The sequence below is a fragment of the Lithobates pipiens genome, unplaced genomic scaffold, assembly GCF_037356315.1.
Source record: "Lithobates pipiens isolate NorthernLeopardFrog02 unplaced genomic scaffold, aLitPip1_a1.2 Scaffold_22, whole genome shotgun sequence".
In the NCBI taxonomy this organism is placed as follows: Eukaryota; Metazoa; Chordata; class Amphibia; order Anura; family Ranidae; genus Lithobates; species Lithobates pipiens.
The window spans coordinates 21,028,290-21,052,326 of NW_027507784.1; the positions used below are offsets into that span (position 1 = coordinate 21,028,290).

The window sequence follows — 24,037 nt, forward strand, 5'->3', positions numbered from 1 at the left end:
CTGTGTCCCATTGCGGAGTCCCCATAGCCAAACAAATGAGAGGAAATCCCTACAAATTAAAGCCCCATGTACAATGCTGCTGCTAAACGCACATTCAGAGGCAGTTGGACACTTTTTTCAACTGCCCCTGAACTCATCCAATGTCATCCTATGTGTACGCAGGTTTGTTTACTGTCATTTTTAGGCAGTTGTGATTATAGGCCTTTCTTTGAACACAAAAGAATTAGTTCAGACGCCAAAGTTTCAGCCGCTAAACCCGGCTAAATGCGGTAACCCACATTGCGCCACGTTTCATTTATAGGCGTTTTTAATTTTTAGTGTAGCACTAACCCCCGAAGGAGCTACTGGTTATTTTTGGGCTTAATATTACCTTCCTTTCTCCTTGTTTCACGTCTAGGGGATGTCCCGTGGTAGATGGCCCAGTAACTTGAGACTGACAATAGATCCACTTGAATGGATTTTATTTGCAAAACTGAGACAATTGAACAGTCTTTTTACTTGTGATCAGAGGGTTGGAAAAGGAAGTTCAGGTTGTCTCAATGTCAAAGTCTATAAACGTTAAAGAACTTGGGAAACCAAGCTGTAGAACACTTGTAGGATACCTGGATCTTTCAGCCTGCTTGGCGATATCCACAAGACCTTATTCTCGGTTACTTCAGCCCTTCCAGGCTCTTGTTAAGAAAACCAACCCGTACGTGGTGTTCTTCTAAAGAGTCCTCCCCTGGAATGTTTGAAGTACACTGGGTCTCTCCCGAACCGGAGACAGCACCCAACCACCTCAGAATCCTCCTTTAGTTTCCCTGCCTTGGGCTAGCCAGCCCCGAGGCATTAAAGTCAGGTAGATCCCCACATCAGGCCATAGCCTTCCTGGGGGGCTGGTCAGGAGGACCAGGACCATGTAATTAGTACATCATACTGGACCGGAACCCCCGAACCACATGACGTTGGCATCTTAAATACCCTCTCCCACAGGGCACAGCGAGAGGGCCACTCTTACTGACCTGACTCCGAGAGAGAGTAAATTAAACGCCCAATGAGACCATAGTTCCACGCCTGCCACAAGAGACAGCGCCCCCTGTGGCCAGGCTGAACATCTCACAGCCCAGTCATACTGACACAGAAGTCAAATTTGGGCAAATAGACCCAAACAAAACGGTAGTTTGGATAAAGTTAAATTTTGAAAAACACATAGTGCATGCTCTTCAGGAGCCCACCGCTACATTAGCTATTTAAAAAAAAATATATATGTGTTTTTTTAAATGCTTCTAAAACACAAATGCAGCAAAACTCTGCTAAACACAGCATGTACACGTGGCAAAACGGACGTTTTAAACGTGGGTTACTATCTGTCAAGTTAAATCAGTCAGGAGAGGTTCCGGGGCTCTCCAGTGCCCCCCCCCCCCACCCCACCTCTGCCCACATGTGGCATTCATGCAATAGAAGTCAATGTGGAATGAATAACTTTGTTCCCATTGACTTCTATGAGGAAACTCGCTTTGATATGCAAGTGCTTTGGATTACAAGCATTCTCCTGGAATGGATTATACTCGTAATCCAAGATTCCACTGTATATAACCCAAAATTGCAGCACTAAAATAGCAAGTGATAAAACCAAAATGCGAATTAACCAAACAGTGTCCATGAGAACATCTAAAGTATTAATGTTTAAATCCGTGAGGAGTTCCAACACAAATAAAAGTTCTTAAGTATTTGTGTCTCAGTGATTATAAACAATTGAAACCAAAAATGTACCTTCAACCCTGAAATAAGGATAAAGGCTGTGCCCTTATGAGATGACTAGACTCCACGTTATAGGAGCCTAGTAAAGCGTGGATGAGTGTAATACATACGATCCGTCCTCTGGATATAAACAGGATGATGGAACTATCAACACAGATGGCTGCTCTCTCAGTTTATTGCACCCAAGTACAATAAAAGAAAGGAGAAGAAGAACGCCAGCACAGCATAAAACTGTGATGGTTTATTGAGGTAGCAAAAGTACAAACAGACCAGGATAAAATAATTTCCATGGTAAAAAATGGTCTGCAGATCACATAGGAACAAGCGTGGTGAGAATTATCATAGACTACACCCTATGAGTTTTGTCATAAGAAGAAAAATAAAAAAAAAGAAGAGCGCCACTCAGTAAAAGGTGCTTTAATCAATGATAAAACAGATATGTGTGACTTACATATGACAGGCAGGAAGCTGGAAGTAAACAGGAATAGCTACAGTAGTCATCAACGTGTCCATGAGTGAAAACAGGCATGTACTGGCCATTGGGACTACAGGGAGTTTCCCGGTGGGCCGGTTTCAGTGACAAAGTAATGGCTGCATGGCTCGCCTTCAACTTCACGCAGTGATATGAGAAAAATACAGAATAAGTGAAATAATAAGAGGTTAGTGAGGACTCCTTATGTTATACTACTTATTTTTTTTTTTTTTTGCACAATTGCGTATAGTTTTATAAACTGTTTTTGTGCTTGTTTGCAAAATTAAAGTGGGCTGGTCCTGATGAAGTCAAGGGCCAAATTTTTGTCCCAGTCCAGCCGTGAGTGCAAAGAAAGCTGGGGGGAGAACCCAGATACAGTATGTCAAGCGCCTGGCAGACTGCAGAGCGGCTCGAGGAGACGGCATGTGATGTCAGAGATGTAGGGGAACACAACACGTTTCTGAGCATGCGTGGGGTCCGTAAGGAACCAGCGTGCTCCTTTCTCAAGTGTAATGATAGGAGAAGAACAAAGAGACAGCTCTTAAATACCTAAACTCATTAGACAATCTAACGGTGTGCATATTGGACCACAGGGATATAAACAACACTAGCAGTACAGTGTAAAAAGTGCCGTGCCAATAGTACAAGAAGTATAAGAAGTTGTACACACTATTACAATAAACATTGTAACTAACAATATGCTCATAACAACACAAGAATTTAACAAAACCAACCGTGTTAGTATGCCAATAAGTTATAATGAGCTACTAATAATACATTTAAAGAAATTATTAAGCAAGAAATAAAAAAAAATAATTGATAATAAGATTAAATTGAGAAAAAATGAATTATGAAAAAAATAAATAAAAAAAAATAAATAAATCATAATAATAAAAAATAAATATATATTAAATATTATTTATTAATAAAAAAGTGAGTATAAAAATGTTATAAAAATTCATCATATGAAATATCAGTAAAACATTATTATCTACCAAAAAAGGCAATTATACCCAAATGCCAATGACGCGCTGAAGCACACCAATGGCAATATTATAATATCATAAGGAAATATCACAGAATCAAAGGATGGTATGTATTTCAATCTCCTCATTGAGGCCATTAGGGGCAAGAGTGTCCAAAGTAAAAATCCAGAATGTTTCACGTTTACACAGTTTTGAGAAACGCTCTGCTTCAGAGATGCTGCCGGGTATGGATTCAATCACCCATACCCGGAGGCCCAACGTGGACTGATCATAAAAAAGTGTTGTGGCACACTATGTTTATCCGCAACCCAGTTCTGTGAGCCGACGATGCTTGCCAAAGTGTTGCCTAAGAGGACAAATAGTACGGCCCACATATAGCATTTTACATGGGCACGTCAAACAGTAAACATCATATAAAGCTTTTTGCCAAAATTATTGCCAATCGCTTGCTTCCCTTCCTGCCGTCCCTGATAAAGACAGACCAAGTAGGGTTTGTCCCAGGAAGGGAGGCAAGGGACAACACAATTAAGGCCATCAATATTCATCATTGGATGTCCACCAACAAATTTAAAGGTTTTTTTCTTGTCCTTGGACGCGGAGAAGGCGTTCGACAGATTGGCCTGGGACTACATGGCAGCAGTCTTGAGACATATAGGTATTCAAGAGCGCTTGTATAACCTGATAATGTCCCTCTATACTACCCCAACTGCAAGGGTCCGGGTTAATGGCTATCTGTCGGACGCCTTCTCCCTGACCAATGGAACCAGACAGGGATGCCCTCTCTCCCCCATTCTTTTTATACTAACCCTAGAACCCTTCCTGAATTGTATTAGAGCCAATACAAACATCAAAGGAATACCCATTGCGAACCGGACCTATAAGCTGGCGGCATTTGTCGATGACATTTTACTTTTTCTTACTGAGCCCCATATTTCGATCCCTAACCTTTTAAAAGATTTCAAACTCCTTTCTAATCTCAAAATTAATTTTTCTAAATCCCAGGCCCTTAATATCACCCTACCACCAGACTTAGTTGGACAATGTGAAAACAATTTTCCCTTCCAATGGCGCCGTGACATGATCAAGTATCTGGGAATAAATCTCACAACGAACCTTTCTCAGCTTTACAGTAGAAACTACCTACCCATTCTTAAAAACGTATCAGACGATCTGACCAGGTGGAATAAACCACAGTTCTCGTGGTTTGGCTGCGCGGTGATACTCAAAATGAATATCCTCCCACGCATTCTTTATATTTTACAAACCATCCCTATAAAACTCCCCCCATCCTACTTCCTATCCTATAAAAGAATTGCAACAAAATTCCTATGGGGTCACAAACGTCGGAGAATTGCCTATGAGGTTTTGACTCGCCCGAAATCCAAAGGAGGCATTGGCCTCCCAGACCGTAGAAAATATTATTGGGCCTGCCAACTTTCTAGAATTGTGGACTGGGCTATACACGGCCGATACAAGGACTGGGTTAATCTGGAGAATTCGATATTCCCCCGTTCCACTACATTCATCTCCATGGATAGAACCAACTCTCACATCCCCCCTATGGAAGAACCACCTTCTTATCGACTCGACCCTTCGATCTTTTAGAGAGATCTGCAAATCAATACAGATATCATCTATCCCAGGCCCTCTTACCCCTATTAGAATGAACCAAGCCTTCCCCCCTGGCATGTCTACACAGTTTTTAGCACAGCAATGGAAACTCCCTGACATGCTAGCACATCATTTTTTTCACAATGACCTAATACTAGACCGTCTTGCTCTAGTCCGCAACCACACTGAAAATCCTATCCCACTATGGACCTATTTCCAAATTCGTCGTTTCCTACAAACATTGAATCGAAACGCCACGATCTCCAGAGAATTGTCCCCATTTGAAAGCCTATGCTTTCAGTCAACCCCCCAACAACACTTGATTTCCAGCATATATGCCATGTTATTTGCAAATATGTCTCCTAAAGATGGGAAGGCCCCTAAAGCATGGGAAAGAGAAATGCAGTTAGAAATGACAGCAGATCAATGGGAACATATATACACAATTGCACATAAGGGCTCCCTGAAGGTTTCCATACAAGAAAACAATTATAAATCCCTGACGCGGTGGTACAGAACCCCGATAATTTTACACAAATATAACCCTTCCTACCCTATCACATGCTGGAGATGAGCGGAAGCCCCAGGAACTTTGCTACACATATTATGGGACTGCCCCGTATTACAACCATTTTGGGTGCAGGTCAAAGAACTCACAGAAATGATATCAACATATACAATCAACTACACTCCAGCCCACTGCCTGTTTCATCTTTCTGACATGCCAACTCTTCATTACCGGGGGACCCTGGTCCTGCCCCTGCTTAATGCAGCCAAAATGTGCATTCCCAGACATTGGGCTTCGCCTCACCCCCCAACAATCTCAGAGTGGCTCAAGCAAGTCAACAGAATAGCAGAAATGGAGGAACTCATTGCAATAGCTCGAGACTCCACAGTTAAATTTTACAAGACTTGGGCCTGCTGGAGATACTTCCAAACTACTGACAGGTATCGGGATTTGATGCGCGAATATGCGACTCCACGTGACGCTTTCTGAGCGCTCGTCGGAGGAACGAACCCGGTATTCACCCCTGTTCTCTGGGTGATGGGGTGCTCCCATCCCTACCTAAGGGATGGGTTTGGGAGATCACATGTTGCTCCCAATCTTCCACCAGACGATTTTACAAAGAGCTCTCTCCCTACCCTCACTTTTCAGATGCGATAACAGGCCGATCCCACATATCGCAGAGCGGAGACCGAGGAGACTTTCTTCGTCCCCACTACCTCTTTTAAGATTCCCCCTTTCTTACTTTCACTCCCCTGACCCCCCCCCAATCTACTAACCCAACCCCCCCTACACCCCCTCCTGTCCTCTAGATCTATCACAATCCACTGATTACTTTCTGGATGCCCAAAACAAGGCATCCGGGTCTACTCTATTGCATATTTAAGCAGATTTGTTATATAACATACTTATCTAAATGCTCAGCTAGGTAGGAACTACCATTGACATCTGCTCCGTGACAGAGACCCAGCCACATTATCATTGGGAAATACCTACCTTGGGTCTATCTTGATATGGTTTGTTCAGAATATCTAACACCTACTCTTTTACTATACCTCCCAATTTTCGCTTGAGAAACTTTTTGTCCTAATTAATGGAAAATGGATGTGACTCTCCTACAGTATGTACTGGCTTGGATTTATCTTTATGTACATTTTATGTTATTTGGACAAATGTATGACATCTCTGTTAATGTAACTGACTTTTGTTTCTTTAATAAAATATTTTTTGAATGAAAAGTAAACATCATAATTGCTGGAGCAATTATGAAATTGATTAAAATGATAAGTACTTCCTTTGTGGGTGAAATTTTTTTGGCCATGATTAATGAAATAGCAGGTTTTGCAAAGAGGCTTGTTGCACCTATACATCCCTGTAAGTGGAATCGGACAAAAAGGATTCATATCACGTTTACATTTTAATTTACTGGGTGCAATCTTGTTCTTGAGTGTAGGGGCCCTCCTGTAAGTGACTTTAGGTCTATCACACAATGTGGAACTCAGATGGGGGTCCTGCTTCAAGATATTCCAGTGTTTTCCAAGAACATTTTCCATTTTTTTATAGTGCCTATGGAATCCTGTAATAAAACGTACAACAGGTTCTTCCGGGGGTTTGACAACTTTAGGTTTCCTCCCCGGGAGAAATAAAAATAAATAAATCATAATAAAAAATAAAAAATAAATATATATTAAATATTATTTATTAATAAAAAAGTGAGTATAAAAATGTTATAAAAATTCATCATATGAAATACCAGTAAAACATTATTATTATCTACCAAAAAAGGCAATTATACCCAAATGATGCACTGAAGCACACCAATGGCAATATTATAATATCATAAGGAAATATCACAGAATCAAAGGATGGTATGTATTTCAATCTCCTCATTGAGGCCATTAGTTCTCAATAAACTTTTCTTTAAGAAGTACGCTCTGTGATATATATAGTCGCAGTCCCTGGTACGGTTCTGTCTTAACCTACAGAACTGTCCTGTTGTTCACCCACAAGGGGTGATGGCAGCTATCATAATGCAAATATGAATTGCCGGCAGTTGGTTTGGTATAATTGCGAGCGAAGATGTTATTGCCTTCATGGTTAAGTTCAAGATCAAGGAAAGCAAGGCTTTCCTTGTTCCAGACCGCAGAAAAAGAAAGACCCGTATTATTCGTATTGAAGTAAATCGCCCACCTGGGATGAAGTGCCGTCCCAGATAATGACAATATCGCCAATATATCGGCCAAGAAAGTGTATACAGTGATTGGACTTACTGCATATTTTTCAAGTATTTTTATTTCTATTTATTTAATATAAAAAATTGCGTTTGGACATTATTTTTATGAAGACTTTCATGCCACTGATATCTATTATATTTATTTTATTTTATCTACTCATCAGTTTGATTTAATTATATGATTTATATTGGTTTACTGAGTGACATTGTTCTTTTATGTTTTCTTTATGTACTAGTTTCGTCATAACTAACATCATCGGGGAATAATAATGGTAAACAGAACAAATAGAGAGGGTGAAATCTCCCTAATAGAGGCACAGACAGCAATAAAGACCTGACAGGGGTTCTAATCTCTCTCCACTCTATCCAAAACCAAAAAAAAAAAAATGTTGCCCTTAGGTCGGGTTCACACTGGTATGAAAAATGCTCCAAAATGGGGTTGGGAGGAGCGAGCATCCCCCCATGCTGAACTGTACCAGGCCACATGCCCTCAACATGGGGGATGGGAGCTTTGGGACAGGGGGGCGCCCTGCTGCCCCCCCACCCCAAAGCACCCTGTCCCCATGTTGATGAGGATAAGGGCCTCTTTCTGACAACCCTGGCCATTGGTTGTCGGGGTCTGCAGGCAGGGGGGCTTATTGGAATCTGGGAGTCCCCTTTAATAAGGGAGACCTCAGATCCCAGCCCCCCTACCCAATGTGAATGAGTATGGGGTACGTCGTACCCCTAACCCATTCACCTGTAAAAAAAAAGTGTCAATAAAAAAAAACACACTATACAGGTTTTTAAAGTAATTTATTAGGCAGCTCCAGGGGTCTCTTCTGACTTCGGGGGTCTCTTCTGTCTTCTTTGCTCTCTCTGGCCTCTTCGTTGCTCTCTCCGGTACTTCTCCCACTGTCCAGTGTCTTTTGCCGGCTCTCCCCCTTGTTCTTCTGCTCTTTTGCTCGCTCTTTTGCTAGCTCTTGACCTGTCTTCTCCATCGTCTTCTTCTCTCTGCTCTTCTTCCGATGTTGACGTTGCTCTCTCCCTCTGTAATGCCATGTGCATGGTGGGCAATGACTTATATTCTCATGGGGCGGGGTCACCGGATGATGTCATCCGGTGACCCCGCCCCTTAAGAGAAAAGGGAAGAAGACAACGGAGAAGACCGGGCAAGAACTAGCAAAGAAGCAGGCAAAGGAGCAGAAGATAGCAGAGCAGACCCAGCAGAAGACACCGGACAGCAGGAGAAGAATCGGAGAGCACGAAGAAGAGGCCAGAGAGAGCAGAGAAGTCAGAAGAGACCCCCGAAGTCGAAAGAGACCCCCGGAGCTGCCTAATAAATTACTTTGAAAACCTGTGTAGTGTGTTTTTTTTAATTGACACTTTTTTTTCAGGTGAATGGGTAGGGGTACAACGTATTAAAGGGGGCTCCCAGATTCTGATAAGCCCCCGCCCGCATACCCTGACAACCAGTGGCCAGGGTTCTTTGGGGTGGGGGGCCGCAGGGCGCCCCCCACCCCATAGCACCCACCCCCCATGTTTAGGGCATGTGACCTGGTATGGTTCAGGAGGGGGGCGCTCGCTCGTCCCTATCCCCTTTCCTGACCGAACGGGCTGTGTGCTCAGATAAGGGTCTGGCATAGACTTTGGGGGGACCCCCATGCCATTTTTTCGGCGTGGGGGTTCCCGTTAAAATCCATACCAGACCTAAGGCAATACAATACAGATAAGTGGGGGCAGGCAACCTTTCAGAGGTTGAGATCTATCTGGACAACATGGAGTAAAGCAAAGATCCCCAGGGAGGGGAGAATGGTGGGTGGGGGGGGGGGTTCTAGGTGGCGCCCCCTAGAAAAAAAAGCTACCAATAAAAAGACTTAGATGTAGTGTTCTGTACCCCCCAATGTTGTGTCCTCTGACCCTTCACATCACCCCCCCACTGTAGTGTCCTCTGCCCTCCATAGCAGTGTTCTCTGTACCCCTCCCCCCACAGCAGTTTACCCCACATGGCAGTTTCCTCTGCACCCCTTCACATTACCCCCCCCTGTAGTGTCCGCTACCTCCCCATAGCAGTGTCCTCTTACCACCCCCTTACAAAGTGGCCTCTGCCCCCTGAAAGCAGTGTCCTGTGCCTCCCCATCCCCCAAAGCAGTGTCCTCTATCCATTTATCATCACAATCCCTCCCCCCCCAACAGTGTCTCCTCTGCCCCTACATTCAACTCGAACATCGGGTGTTCGTCTGTTTGCCGAACAGCAAACATTATGCAATGTTCGCGGCAAATTCTAAAGCCCCCGAACAATATTAAAGTCTATAGGACACGAACATGAAAAAAGAAAAGTGCTAATTTTAAAGGCTAATATGCAAGTTATTGTCCTAAAAAGTGTTTGGGGACCCGGGTCCTGCCCCAGGGGACATGTATCAATGCAAAAAAAAAAGCTTTAAAAACTAACGTTTTTCGGGAGCAGTGATTTTAATAATGCTTAAAGTGAAGCAATAACAATTAAATATTCCTTTACATTTCATACCGGGGGGGGGGGGGGGGGGCGGGGCGGGTGTCTATAGGATGCATGTAAAGTGGTGCAGTTTTCCTGTGTTTAGAACAGTCCCTGCACAAAATGAAATACCTAAAAGGAAAAAAGTTATTTAAAACTGATCGGGGCTGTAATGAATTGTCGGGTCCCGGCAATATAGGTAATACTCCCCTCCAGTCCATTAACAGGCCCTTTGGGTCTGATATGAATATTAAGGGGAACCAAAATGTAAGAAAAAAAAAATTGTGTGGGGGTCCCCCCAAATTCCATACCAGGCCCTGTGTGAAAATCTCTATTCATCAGTTTTCAGCAGATCATGCTGGACCACAAACGTAGATGTGCATGGGCCCGTTTTCACTGTTGTTCATCTTGGTGACTCATCTGCTCATTTATAATCAGCCTTATTTAATTGCAGTACCAGATGTTGTAATAATCTCTCCTCTAATTTTCTCTTCTTATTCTAGGAAATGTTCTACCGCTGGACACTGAGGTTACATGGGACACCGGCTTTGAGAACACACTGACAAACATTTTGAATTCCGAACGTGAAGATCGCTCTGCTGATTTCATTGTCCCGGTGTTTATCTACAAGTAAGAAAAAATCCCAAACAGAATATCACATACATACTGTGAATCTATTGAAATACATTATAATATTGTAGGCAGTGAAAGACTTCCTTCTTCAAAGGTGCCCTTAAAGGCGCAGCCACACCTGCATCCAACACCGGTTGGTTGCAGAAATTGTTCTCATTTATTGCCTAGCTGGACAAAAGATTTTGTACTGGTAAGAGATAAGGTTAGATCAGATTTCAACTGGCTGAGACAGAATACATTGCTATGCCTAATAAGGTCATAGCTGGTGAACTTTTAGCTTTCAGTGCTGTAGGACTTTGAATAACAATTGCGCTGTCATGCAAAACTGTACCCAAATCAATTTTGTATCATTTACTGGAGACAGAGGAGGGGGGATTTACTAAAAGTGGAGCACTCAGCATCTGGGGCAGCTGTGCATAGTAGCCAATCAGCTTATAACTTCATCTTGTTCAATTAAGCTTTGGCAATAAAACCTGGAATCCGATTGGCTTCTATGCAGAATTGCACCAGATTTTGCACTCTTCAGCATTCATAAATAACCCCTAATAAGCTTTTTGGTGGTATTTAATCACCACTAGTTTTTTTTTTTTTTTTTTTTTTCTAAACAAACGAAAAATGACCAAACGTAGAAAAAAATAAACCTTTTTCTTCATTTCTGTTATAAAATTTTGCAAACAAGTAATTTTTCTTATTCGCTGATGTGCGGCAATGAGGCATTACTGGTGAGCACTGATTGGTGTCTCCGGTGATCAATGTAAATGTGCTTTGTCACAGGATAGCCAGTTATCAGCTTTCCTTTCCTCAGACAGTGACAATGCTGAGGAAAGGAATGCTGATAACCGGCATTTGTTTATATGTGATCAGCCATTGTGATTGGCTCTTTACCCCGATCTGGGATGAGCTGTGTCTGAAGGACACAGCAATCACAGAACGCACCCCAGGGGTGTTCCCTGTTCTGGGTGGAAGTCAATAGATGCCCTGCCAGAAATGTGCAACTCCACTGTAGCCACCATTCAGATATAGCGTGGCGCCAAAGAAGTTAAGGAAGAACTCTATGTGTATATTAAATACAGAAATGAAGTCTCTAGAGCATAAGTCAGGGTGAGGCCCACTTGCTCGTGTAGCCAAATCCCGGGCCTCTCCAGGCCTAAAGTTGACTTCCAGAGTTAGGGATACCTGACACCCTTCTGTGTATAGTGGGTTACAAGGCATGGTGGATGGAATGCAAGGTAGATTAATGGGTGCCAGACACTTCTTGAATGCAAAGAGATTTATTGTTTCCTTGAACAGAACTGTGGGAGAGCGGATTAGAGCCAGGAACCCTTTATTAGTTGCAATGTTAATTGGGAGACTTTGAGACTTCTAAAAGGTAGACAGCCATGCAGGGAAAGGCATCCAGCAAGATACCCCATCTACATGAGTAATGCCCCGTACACACGAGAGGGATTAAGTCTGACAGACCTCCAAAGGAGTTCCGCCGGAGTTCCGACGGAGTTCTGGCGGACTTTTCGACCGAACGGACTTGACCACACACCATCACACCAAACTCCGACGGAGTCGAACGTGATGACGTACGACTGGATTCGACGTAGGAAGTTCATAGACAGTAGCCAATAGCTGCCCTAGCGTCGGTTTTAGTCCGTCGGAGTAGCACACACACGAGCGAATTTTTCGAAGGGGACCGGGTCCGACGGAGTTCCGTCGGGAAAATTTGAAGCATGCTTCATTTCTAAAGTCCGTCAGACTTTAGCGAAGCTAAAGTCCGTTGCAGCCCACACACGATCGGATAGTCTGACGGACTCAGTCCGTCGGAGTTTGGATGTCGAAAAGTCCGCTCGTGTGTACGGGGCATTAGACCGCTATCTCCTATGGCAACAATTTTGTAACAGTTACTGACACAAGCTGCAGCAAACTCCTTTAATTCCTTTACAATCTCTTCTTGTAGATCTTCACTCAACTGAGCTCCCAGTCTTTCACTAGACTTACTGATCCACTGCCACTGGATCCCTTGAGTTCTTCCAATCTTCTCACTCAGTATCTTCCTCAAGCGTCACCTTCTTCCCTAGCTTGGCACTCACAGATACTCCTCAAGCGTCATCCTGCTGGCTTGCTTGGTCCCTGGCTTGGCACACAAGGCTGCTCTGCAAGCGTCACCTCCACTGGATGGGTCCCTGGCTTGGCACCTGCTGTAGTTCCCCAATTCTTCACCGTCCCCGGTTGGTGAGAATACTGCTCCGATACTTGCTTTAGCTACTCACAGTGGTCCCGGGTGACAAGGTGGAAGGTCCCTTGGTGGTGACAGTTTCTCTTCTACGTCTGACCACCACAGGTTCTCCGGCAAGCAGAACCGCCGCAGTCCCAACCCTACACTGCTCTCTTGCTTCTGGATAGGCCCTCAGACAGCCTAGCAGCCACACAGGCCTGAACAAGAGCAATAATTCTAGCACCAGAGCTCATGGGTAACGCTAAACTGGTGACCTGCAGGAGCTTTTAAAGTGTTGCCTATAGAAATTATAGGGTACTCAAGTTTGTTACCATTTCACAGGTGCACACAATTTTAAGTATGGACATGTTGGGTATCTATTTACTTGGTGCAACCTCGTTTTCATATTTAAAAAAATAAGTAATTTATTCTGTTTATCTGCTCTAAAATTTACTTTAGTGTATTTTTTACTGAAATTATGAATTTCCTAAGCCATTGCCAATTGATCACACTGATGGCATTTAACAGTAGATTTTGGAAGTTTGGACCATGGTCCGTCTCAGGCGAAAGAATTTGTGTGAATCAGTTTGCTCATATTTGCTTCTAAACCACATATCTGGAACAAGCATATAGTATATAAACATCAAAAAAAGTTTCAAACTGCTTGTCATGATACTTTTTCTTGGTCAGTAACTTCAAAAATAAGGAACCCAAAGCATCAGCATGCCAGAGCAACCACTAATATTTTTGTGAAGGAGAGGTCAGCAATGGGAGCCAACATACTCCTATTGAGTGCTTAGCTAAAGTAATTGTAAAGCCTTGAATGTTTTATTAAAATTACAAACGTGTTATACTTACCTGCTCTGTGCAATGGTTTCGCACAGTGCATCCCTGATTCTCTTCTTCTGGGGTCCACCGCCGACACTCTTGGCTCCTCCTCTTCTATGTGTACCTCCATGGCAAGCCACTTTCTATGTGGGCACATGTGCGGGCTTGCTTAATGGACACAGAAAACACTGCTTTGCCCTACCCGACGATCACTCTTCGCACCATTTACAGCATCAGGAGCCAGTGGCTTCTGCTGCTACTTGATTCCTTGTGAGAAAAGGAAGAGAGGGAGAAAAGCCTGCAGCAGGGCACAGCGCTGGATCGTGACAGGCTCAGGTAGGTGTTTAGAGAGGGGAGGGAAATAGTTAATGGGGTGTTTTTTACCTTAATACAGGGAGTGCATTAAGTTATATCGACCAACCTTTAGAACCATATGTAGGAGTATTTGCTGATTTAAAGGGGAATGCCACTCAAAAAGAGAATTTCAGTTTTTAAGGCCTTCTCCCCCATTCCTGTTTCTGAAATGGAGCTTTTGAGGAGGAGGGGCGATCAGCAGCGGAAGTTCTCCTTCCGCTCTCTCCCTGCTGCAGTCTTCTGGGACACGTGACAGGTGAGAAGACTGCAGGACCATTCAAAGTGCACAGCACAGCTCGCACATGCACAGTGGGCACCCAGCTGTGAAGCCACAAGCTGTCAGACAGGTGCCCATAGTATACAGTATCTCACAAAAATAAGTACACCACTCATATTTTTGAAATATTTTATTTTATCTTTTCATGTGACACTGACGAAATGAAACTTTGCTACAATGTAAAGTAGTGAGTGTACAGCTTGTATAACAGTGTACATTTGTTGTCCCCTCAAAATAACTCAACACACAGCCATTAATGTCCAAGCCACTGGCAACAAAAGTGAGTACACCTCTGAGTGAAAATGTCCAAATTTGGCCCAATTAGACATTTTTCCTCCCCGGTGATATGGGACTTGTTAGTGTTACAAGGTCTCAGGTGTGTTACATTTGGGGTTATCGATCTCTCTCACTGTCACTGGTTACTGGAAGTTCAACATGGCACCTCATGGCAAAGACCTCTCTGAGGATATGAACAAAAAGAATTGTTTCTCTACATAAAGATGTCCTAGGCTGTAAGAAGATTACCAAGACCCTGAAACTGAGCTGCAGCACGGTGGCCAAGACCATACAGTGGTTTAACAGGACAGATTAAACTCAGAATAGGCCTCGCCATGGTCCACCAAAGAAGTTGAGTGCACGTGTTCAGCATGATATTAAGAGGTTGTCTTTGGGAAACAGATGGATAAGTGCTGCCAGAGTTGCTGCAGAGGTTGAAGGGGTGGGGGGTCAGCCTGTCAGTGCAGGCTGCAGGGCAGTATTCCAACATGATAACCACCCCAAACACACCTCCAAGATGACCACTGCCTTGCTAAAGAAGCTGAGGGCAAAGGTGATTACTGCATGCATGACATAACATGTGGCATCATCACAGAAGTGACCTTGACTCAATTTCAGGAATTATGTTTACAGATCTCTGATATGCATTCAGTGCCTTGAAAAAGTATTATGTGATAGACCAACACAAAGTGGCACATAATTGTGAAGTGGAACAAATAAACAAATAAATATTTGAAAAGTGTGGCATACTGTACATTTGTATTCAGCCCCCTTTACTCTGATACTCCTAACAAATCTTGTGGAACCAATTGCCTTCAGAAGTCACCTAATTGCACATCTGGTGGGAATGCCCTATTGTCCAGAAACTGTGGACACAACTTTATGATTAACAACATTTTTAACAAACCCATAAATCTAGACCCATGGGAAGCCTTACTAAATAAACCACATCTGAGCTTCAGAAAACCAGAGAGGAAATTGATCTCTTTTATCTTTTTGGCCACAAGACAAACTATTGTTAAACCCTGGAGATCTCCATCTCTGGATGTTAGAGCAGTAAAGCAAAGAATTATGGGCACCATGGTTCATGAGAAATTAACATCTATCCTACTTGATAACCATTCCAACTTACTGGTCTCCATGGCTTGACTTTACCAACACACTTAATATTGATAATTCTTTGATTTCTCTTTAAAATTATAAATTTACATCCACCAATAATTTAACACCAGCATGGAGTATAACATGAAGTGGAGGTTCACCTTCCACATATCTTAACCCACCTTTTCTTCTACTCTTCTTCATTTCTTCTCTTTTTTTCCTCACTTTCTCCTTTTTTATTTTCTCATTATTTTATTTTTTTTTCTTTATTGTTGTTAACTATTCTCAATATATGTAATTGTATATTCATTGATGTTAATCTTCTTTTTTTTTTGTTGTTGTTTACAAACGGTTTTTATTATAGAAAAGATCAAAATACAAATAGTTGACAGTAGAATGAGTTGTACAAGTAAAAGATACAGTTTGGTAATCCATAGTAACTTAGGTAGTGACAGATCAAATAGCAAAGTACACACAGTGGACTTGAAATCAATACGATGTTGACAGAAAAGGGTCTGTAGGTGTGCTTGAGTAAGATAACAAAGGTAGAAATTACATCAATAGTGAACTTTCCCATAGAGTCCATTTATTTTGGTAAATATGCATAGTGTCATATAACGTGTGGTGTATTCTCTCTGACAGCTTGATATTAGCCATACGAATAAGAACCTGAGGCCATGGAATGATGGGTGATCGCCAATTAGAGGCGATGGTCCAGTGGATAGAGCTGAATAAAGTATGTATTAGTCTGGAACTTACTAATGGAATATCTTTTATAGGGAAGAATAAAAGGCACAATTGGGGGGTTAGTGGGATCTTTCTACCTGAAATGCGTTCAGTCATCAGCGTAGCTTTGTGCCAAATGTTATTAAGAAGGGGGCAGTCCCAGAATATGTGTAGCAATGTCCCATGTGTGGGGCAGCCTCTGAAACGGAGTGGGGATGGGGCGCATGCGCGAAGCTCACCATGACGGACGCATCCCGTTAGAGCTCCGCTCTCACCGCCGCTATCCCGAGCAATAGCACCGCATACCCAGCCGGTAATCACCTCGATTCTTGAGGACCCACGTTGCGGATCGCCCTGTGCTTCTCCCGGAATGGTTCTGACCGGCCACCGGGGCAAAAATAAGCCGAAACCAATCAAAGAAGCACTGGCGCGTGCTTCCTCCAAGATGGCGGCGAAGGCCTCAGCGGCGGCTCAGCTCACTACCAACCCGCAGCACCAGGAGAGCAGCGATGAGGAGGATATCCCTACAGAACCCACGAGCATACCGCAATCTACCCCACAGACAGGTATGTCTCAAGCAGACTTTCTGAAACACATGGAGACCATGCTCCACAAGGCCCTCAAAGCCACATCTGAACAAATAACAGATAGACTAACCCGCGAGATCCGTGACCTAGGCCAGCGCACAGCAGACCTCGAGACGAGGGCGGACGACACAGAACTCACTATACAAGAACTGGTCCGTGACCAAACTAGTCTCCGTGATGACAACGCAGTCCTCTTATCTCGTTTGGAGGACGCAGAAAACCGCTCACGACGATCAAATCTTCGTCTTCGTGGCATTCCCGAGACAGTGGACGACCTGCAGTCTTTTACGACCGCTCTTTTTCAGGAACTGTCCCCGTCGATTCCGATCGAACGTCTTGAATTCGATCGGATTCATAGGGCGCTTACGCGTCGTCAACCCGAAGGCCCTCCTCGAGATATAATAGTGAAACTCCACTACTTCCGAACGAAAGAGCAACTGATTTCGGCCGCACGAAACAAGCAAGACCTGCTATTCCAAGGCCACACATATCAACCCACTGATCTTGCACCCTCGACGATTGCGAAGAGACGTGCCATGAAACCGCAGCTTCAAATATTGATGCAACATCAGATAAAATATGCTTGGCGCTTCCCTTTTGCGCTCCACTTCTCCTTCCAAGGTCAGCAACATACCTGCTCGTCACCTGAGGCCTTACAGAACCTATTGGAATCACTCCACCTCGTGGCACCTGATCCTCAAGATGCATCTCTCCCCCGCACCCCAGCTCGTCCTGCTCCCTACTCCTACGCAGCTACACCAAGACGGAATCGTCAAGCTACCCCAAGCTCCTCTTCTGCTAAGCGGGACACTCCGAAGCATTCCTCCAGCGTAGGCTTCCCTAGCCCGAAGGTTTTTGTCCCCCGCTGAAAAACGCCCTTACCAGCTTTTTTGCCCAACTTTTTGCTTAGGCGTCCTCTCTTTTTTTGAGCCGCCGGTTACTGGGACTTGCAAACCCTGATATTCTTACGGTACTCCATTTATCTCTTTTTCCCTTTTTTTTTTTTTTTTCTTTTTCTCCCTTTTTTATTGTTTGTTTTAGTATTGACATCTCTACCATTCATATGATTCTTACAATAACTTTTCCAAAGCCATACCGTAAAGCTAATTGTATAACCCCCCCCTCCCCCCCCTTTTTTTATTTTTTTTCTTTTCCCTCCCCCGTACTGTTCCTTTACGGTTTACTTTTTATTATGACTGGAATCTCTTTACAATCTTTTTTACGTATACTTGAAATACCACATTTACCTGGTAGAGCTTGTTATTATTAAGTTTTGTTTTCTTAAACCGTACTGTTTAATGTTACTTTAACGGGTATGCGGCAGTGAGCCGTCACTGCTCCCCCCATTTGTTGATGCACACTCCGCTTGCCTGGCCACAGGCCAAGCGGACCGCAACACCAATTTGTTGGGCGGTGTGCCTTTGCTCACACCGCCTCACACGTCTCCCGTCTCCCCTGTACAACCTCTTCCTGCTCTCTCCTTTTCTTTACCTCTCCTTTACCTCTCCCCTCCCTTTCTTCCTCCTTGGCTGGTCGGCGCGTTCGGGCCCTGACGGGTCCCTCGAACATACTCCTTCCCTCACGCGATGGCCCCCCTAAACATCTTGTCCTTAAATGTTAAAGGACTCAACTCACCACAAAAACGGGTCAAGGCATTTCGCACTTTTCTTACCTTGAAGGCAGGCGTAGTGGCCCTCCAGGAAACCCATTTCTCTACACACGCTACTCCCAAATTCTTTCACTCTAAATACCCCCAAGTCTTTACAGCCTCTGCAGACACAAAACACAGAGGGGTCCTTCTTGCCTTTCATCACACCCTCCTATTCACCCCAAGAACCGAAATTAAAGACCCTGAGGGTCAATACCTTATACTCACAGGTCTACTTCAGGACACAGCTGTTACAATAGTTTCTTATTACGCTCCTAACACGAATCCCAACCCTTTTTTCTCCCACCTTCTCCAGGTCATCCGAACTCACCAAGTAGGAGCCCTATTCATGTGCGGTGACTCCAACCAAGTACTTTACCCTCACCTGGATAGGTCACCTTACTCCCCAGAGCAACTTGCTCCTTCTATGAAACTTCGTAAACAATTCCAAAAAGCAGCACTGGTAGACACCTGGAGAGAATGTAACCCCCTTAAGAAAAACTATACCTTCTATTCTAATCCCCATAAGTCTTTCTCTAGAATAGACCATATCTTTATACCCGTAACTTCTGCTCCCACTCTCCTCCACTCACGCATTTACCCCATCACTTGGTCAGACCACTGCGCTACAATCACGGCTGTTTCCTCCATTATCCCTCCTCCCGTTAGCAGAGAATGGAGCATGAACGAAACTCTCCTTTCCAATCCATCATATTGTTTAGATATCCAAGTTGCCCTCACGGAATACCTCACCCATAACACCACCCCAGGTATCTCCCCCACTCTCCTCTGGGAAGCTCACAAACCGGTTATTAGGGGCACGTGTATCTCTGTCGCCTCACATCTCCAGAAGATCAGGCAAGAGCGATCCTGCCAATTAGAGGCCACTCTCCACCGACACTATCTCTCTTTCCAATCTGACCCTACCATTTCTAATAGGTTGGCGTTTGAGAAATCAAAACTAGAGCTGGACCTACTTTTAACTGAAGAGGCCGACAAACAGATCCATAGATCCTTTCATACTGCCTACATCAAAGCTAACAAACCTGATACCTTTTTAGCGATGCGTTTGAGGAACCCCGAGAAATCATATAAGCCCATCAGACTTCGATTACCACAGAGAGGTCCCACTAGTAACCCTGCTAAAATTCTTACTGAGTTTAGCACTCAATTGTCGAAGCTATACACAGCCAAAACATCTTTCTCTACCTCTCAAGCTGATGCCCTGTTTCATCCTCTACAACTACCCCAGCTATCCCCTACAAATCTCGACATAATGGAAGCCCCCATCACTTTGACTGAGGTACTGGCGGCCATCAAGTCTCTCAAACCCCATAAGCGCCCTGGACCCGACGGCCTTCCTGCAGCCTACTACAAAAAATTCTCCGACACATTGGCCCCAATTCTTACAAATTCCTTTAATTCTATCCTTCAGGGTCAGTCTCTGGGCAGGGACTCATTGACAGCTATCATTACCATGATCCCCAAACCCAATTCCGACCACTCAATTTGGTCCAACTTTAGGCCCATCTCTTTGCTCAATGTGGACGTCAAGATCCTCGCCAAGGTCTTGGCTCTACGCCTGAACCCGCTTATAGGTAGATTGATACATAAAGACCAAGTGGGATTCATCCCCCAGAGGCAAGCTAGTGACAATATCCGTCGTGTGATTCTCATCCAGCATATAGCAAAATCAAGAAATATCCCAATGCATTTGCTTTCGCTTGACATACGCAAAGCATTCGACACAGTATCCTGGCAATACCTTCACTATATTTTACAACGTTGGGGTTTCGGCCCTCATTTTCTAAGTTGGATAAATGCTTTGTATGCCTATCCCCAAGCCTACGTTAGATATGCCGGCTCACGCTCATCGCCCTTTCCCATTCAAAGGGGGACGAGACAGGGATGCCCCCTCTCCCCCATCCTATTCGCGTTAGCAATAGAACCTCTGGCGGCTCTTATTAGAGCACATCCCGACATACGTGGTCTCGAGCTAGCCTCAACATCACATAAGTTATGCTTGTTTGCCGACGACGCTCTACTTTTCGTCACGACCCCTCACATTACTTTACCAAACCTCTGTAAACTTTTAGATAGCTTTGCTGCTATATCAGGCCTAGAAGTCAATCAAACTAAGTCCAAAGCCCTCAATGTGTCCCTGCCAACAGCTGACCTTAAACAGCTACAAAGTAATTTCCCTTTCTTATGGTCCACATCATCCATCCCTTACCTAGGCATCCAATTGACGAACGACCCGTCCTCCCTCTACCGTACAAATTACCTTCCCTTACTCAAGAGATTTACGAACATCATGGCTTCGTGGCAGCCGCTTTGTGTCTCGTGGCTGGGTAGAATTACAGCGGTCAAGATGTCTCTTCTACCTAAATTACTCTATCTGTATAGAGTTCTCCCTATCACGGTTCCCCCATACTTTCATCGTATCATGCAAAATAAAACACTTAAATATATTTGGGAACCGACCAGACCGAGAATTGCTAGATCGGTTCTCTTCCGCCACAAGACACAGGGCGGCCTAGGGGTGCCCAATTTTTTACTGTATTATAGAGCTGCTCAGGTGGCTCAACTAGCTCTTTACCATGCTAAGTCGGAAATCCCCCTGTGGGTTAGCCTTGAAGCTGTAGATGTCCACCCCATTGCCATTTCTAACCTACTCTGGTTGCCCCATTCCAAGAGGGGCTCCCTTACAAACCCAGTTACTACGCACTCCCTGAAAATTTGGGACGCCACTCGCAAATCCTCCGCACTCATTTCTTCGCACACCCCACTATTATCTATTTTTGGCAACCCGCTCTTCCCCCCGGCTCTCACTGAACCAGGCCTCTTTACAACCTGGTTCGGAGCAGGCATGACCAGAGTCCTAGACTTCTTGAGGGGCGGAGTGCCAAAAACTTTCCACGAACTCCAAGAACAGTATCACCTCCCCCGTGCGGAATACTTCCGTTACCTTCAGGTATTACATTTCTTACAATCCCTTCCTAAGCCCAGTCCGACCCAACACCACATATCACTCTTTGAAAAAATATGCGACTCAGACCCACATGCCCCAGGTATCATTTCGCAACTATACTCCTACCTTAATCTCCCCCCCCCGTCCCTCCCACCATACGCAACAAGATGGTCGACTGATCTGTCTAAAGACCTAGACATTGACACCTGGAGCGAGATTTGGACTAATACCAAGAACGCATCTCAAAATGTTGTCGCCTCTGAGGACAATTTTAAAGTATTAATGCGTTGGTACCTAGTTCCAGCTAGAATCGCCAAATACGTTCCAGGATACTCAGCATTATGCTTTAGGGGCTGTAACACTGTTGGCACCCACCTGCACATTTGGTGGACGTGCCCGGTAGCCCAGCAACTCTGGGTAGCGGTGTTCCACATGGCATCCACTTTATTTAAACTCACTTTACAGCCAGACCCTGTCTTCGCTTTACTTAATAAATCACCCGAATGTTGCACTCGCAATCAACTGAAACTTTTTCTCCAGCTTACCACTGCAGCGAAACAAACCATAGCGCACGCCTGGAAATCCCCAACTTTACCCCTGGCTGCCGTTAAAAATAGGGTAACACAGGCCATGATTCACAGTAGGACTGAAGCCAAACTCTTAGACCGTCTCCCCAAACACAATAAAATCTGGCAGCCATGGGCCGATCACTTTTTGCCCGTGGATGTCCATTTGGATACATCAGACTACTGATATAGCATGTTCAATACTACTCGAAACTTTTTTTCTTTATGAGCCCCTGTGCCCGGGCGCGCCGGCCGGCCCTACTCCTCCTGCCTCTCTCCACTTCCCCATCCCTGTTCCTCCTTGTCTCTTTTTCACACCTCTTTCCTTCCTTCCCCGACCTCTGTTATGTCCCCCTCACTGAAAATTGTCTATCACGCAAGCTGACGATCCCTATCCGGGATTGACCCACAAACTTAGGAAGGTTCATTACCTCGTCCTTGAGTGTCTATTACCTTATATTCTTCCAGTTCTCACATCTGTTGTGCATTTTTGAATGTATCATTTCATGCCCACTATGCTTTACTGTTTGGGTCTTGACACCCGTTGTATATACAAAGTACTTGATACATTGTCACAAAAAGTTATGTAATCCTGCACACCAACTATTGATCCACGCTGTGTAACTGTTATGATGCATGTTAATAAAAATATGTTTCAAGAAACGGAGTGGGGATGTTGAAAGGTAGAAAGAGTTGAGTTTGGAGGGGGTAAGATACCATCTACAGAGCAGTTTAGTGGCAGATTCTCTAATGGTAGTAGTTTTGGTAGATTTGTGTAAATTTTCAAATATAGTATCCCATTGTTCGGGGGAGAATTAAACATTTAGGTCTGATTCCCATTGGAGCATGGGGTGTGATTTTTCAGGCATATTGAATTCATTCAGGTATTTATAGATTTTAGAGATTAGTCCTTTATCTCGTGGAGTGGAAATATAAATCTGCTCAAATTGTGAAGGGGGAGAGCGTAGAGTCAGGGAGTAGTATTTTTGGTAGAATTGTTTTATCTTACAATACGTTTCTTGTTCTGTAGGAGCCGGTTTGTATTTTATTTGAAGATCAGAAAAGGAGTAGAATGTTTTGTTATGAATAAATGCTTTTAAATTTGTTAGGTTGAGTTGTTTCCATATAGTTAATGAGTATTGGTGATAATCTAAGGCGAAATGAGGTTCTCCTAAAAAGGAAACTAGGGGAGGGATTTCAGAGGACATGTTCAATTTGGTGTTTTGTCTGTTCCACAATTGTAATGTGTGTGTAACGATAATATTCAATGATCTTATTTTTTGTGGCAGAATAGACTTGGACCTAAGTAGTCCTTGTAGATGGTAAGGGAGGACTGATTGTTCTTCGAACAGGAGCCAGGGAATTTGGGAGGAAGAGGCATACCATTGTGCTAATTGGTTAAATCTGGCTGACAGATAGTATATCCATAAATTTGGGATATTCAGACCTCCCTTTATTTGGGGTCTAAACATTAGGGAGTAACTGTAACCTTGTTTTTTTGTTTTTCCAAATGAATTTGTTGATTTCTCTTTGGAGAGAATCTAATGTGTTTTTGGATACTGAAAGGGGAAGGGCTCTAAAAAAGAATAGAAGTTTAGGTAGTATAAAAATTTTTATGGCCACTATTCTGCCAGAGAATGATATTTGATATGAAGACCATGCATTACATTACATTTTTGATGTTATTAAATATTGAAGGGTAATTAGCGTGAAATAGTGTTTTTTAAGAGGGTGTAGTATGGATTCCTAGGTATTTAAATGAGTCTGAGCACCAGTTGAATGGAAATTTGTCTTTAAGTTTTGTGATCATGGTTGGAGGGATATTAATGGGAAGGGCAGAGCATTTA

General features: G+C 43.8%; 1 protein-coding gene across 2 annotated transcripts in view; it reads left to right on the forward strand.

The window, feature by feature from the left end:
* LOC143923384 (uncharacterized) overlaps positions 1-24,037 on the forward strand; it is a 931,140-nt gene that overhangs the window by 816,751 nt on the left and 90,352 nt on the right. For both annotated transcript variants that reach the window (XM_077447006.1, XM_077447007.1), the window contains exon 2: positions 10,524-10,650. In XM_077447006.1, the coding sequence (XP_077303132.1) occupies positions 10,524-10,650 (127 nt within the window). The remainder of the gene's footprint in view (positions 1-10,523; positions 10,651-24,037) is intronic.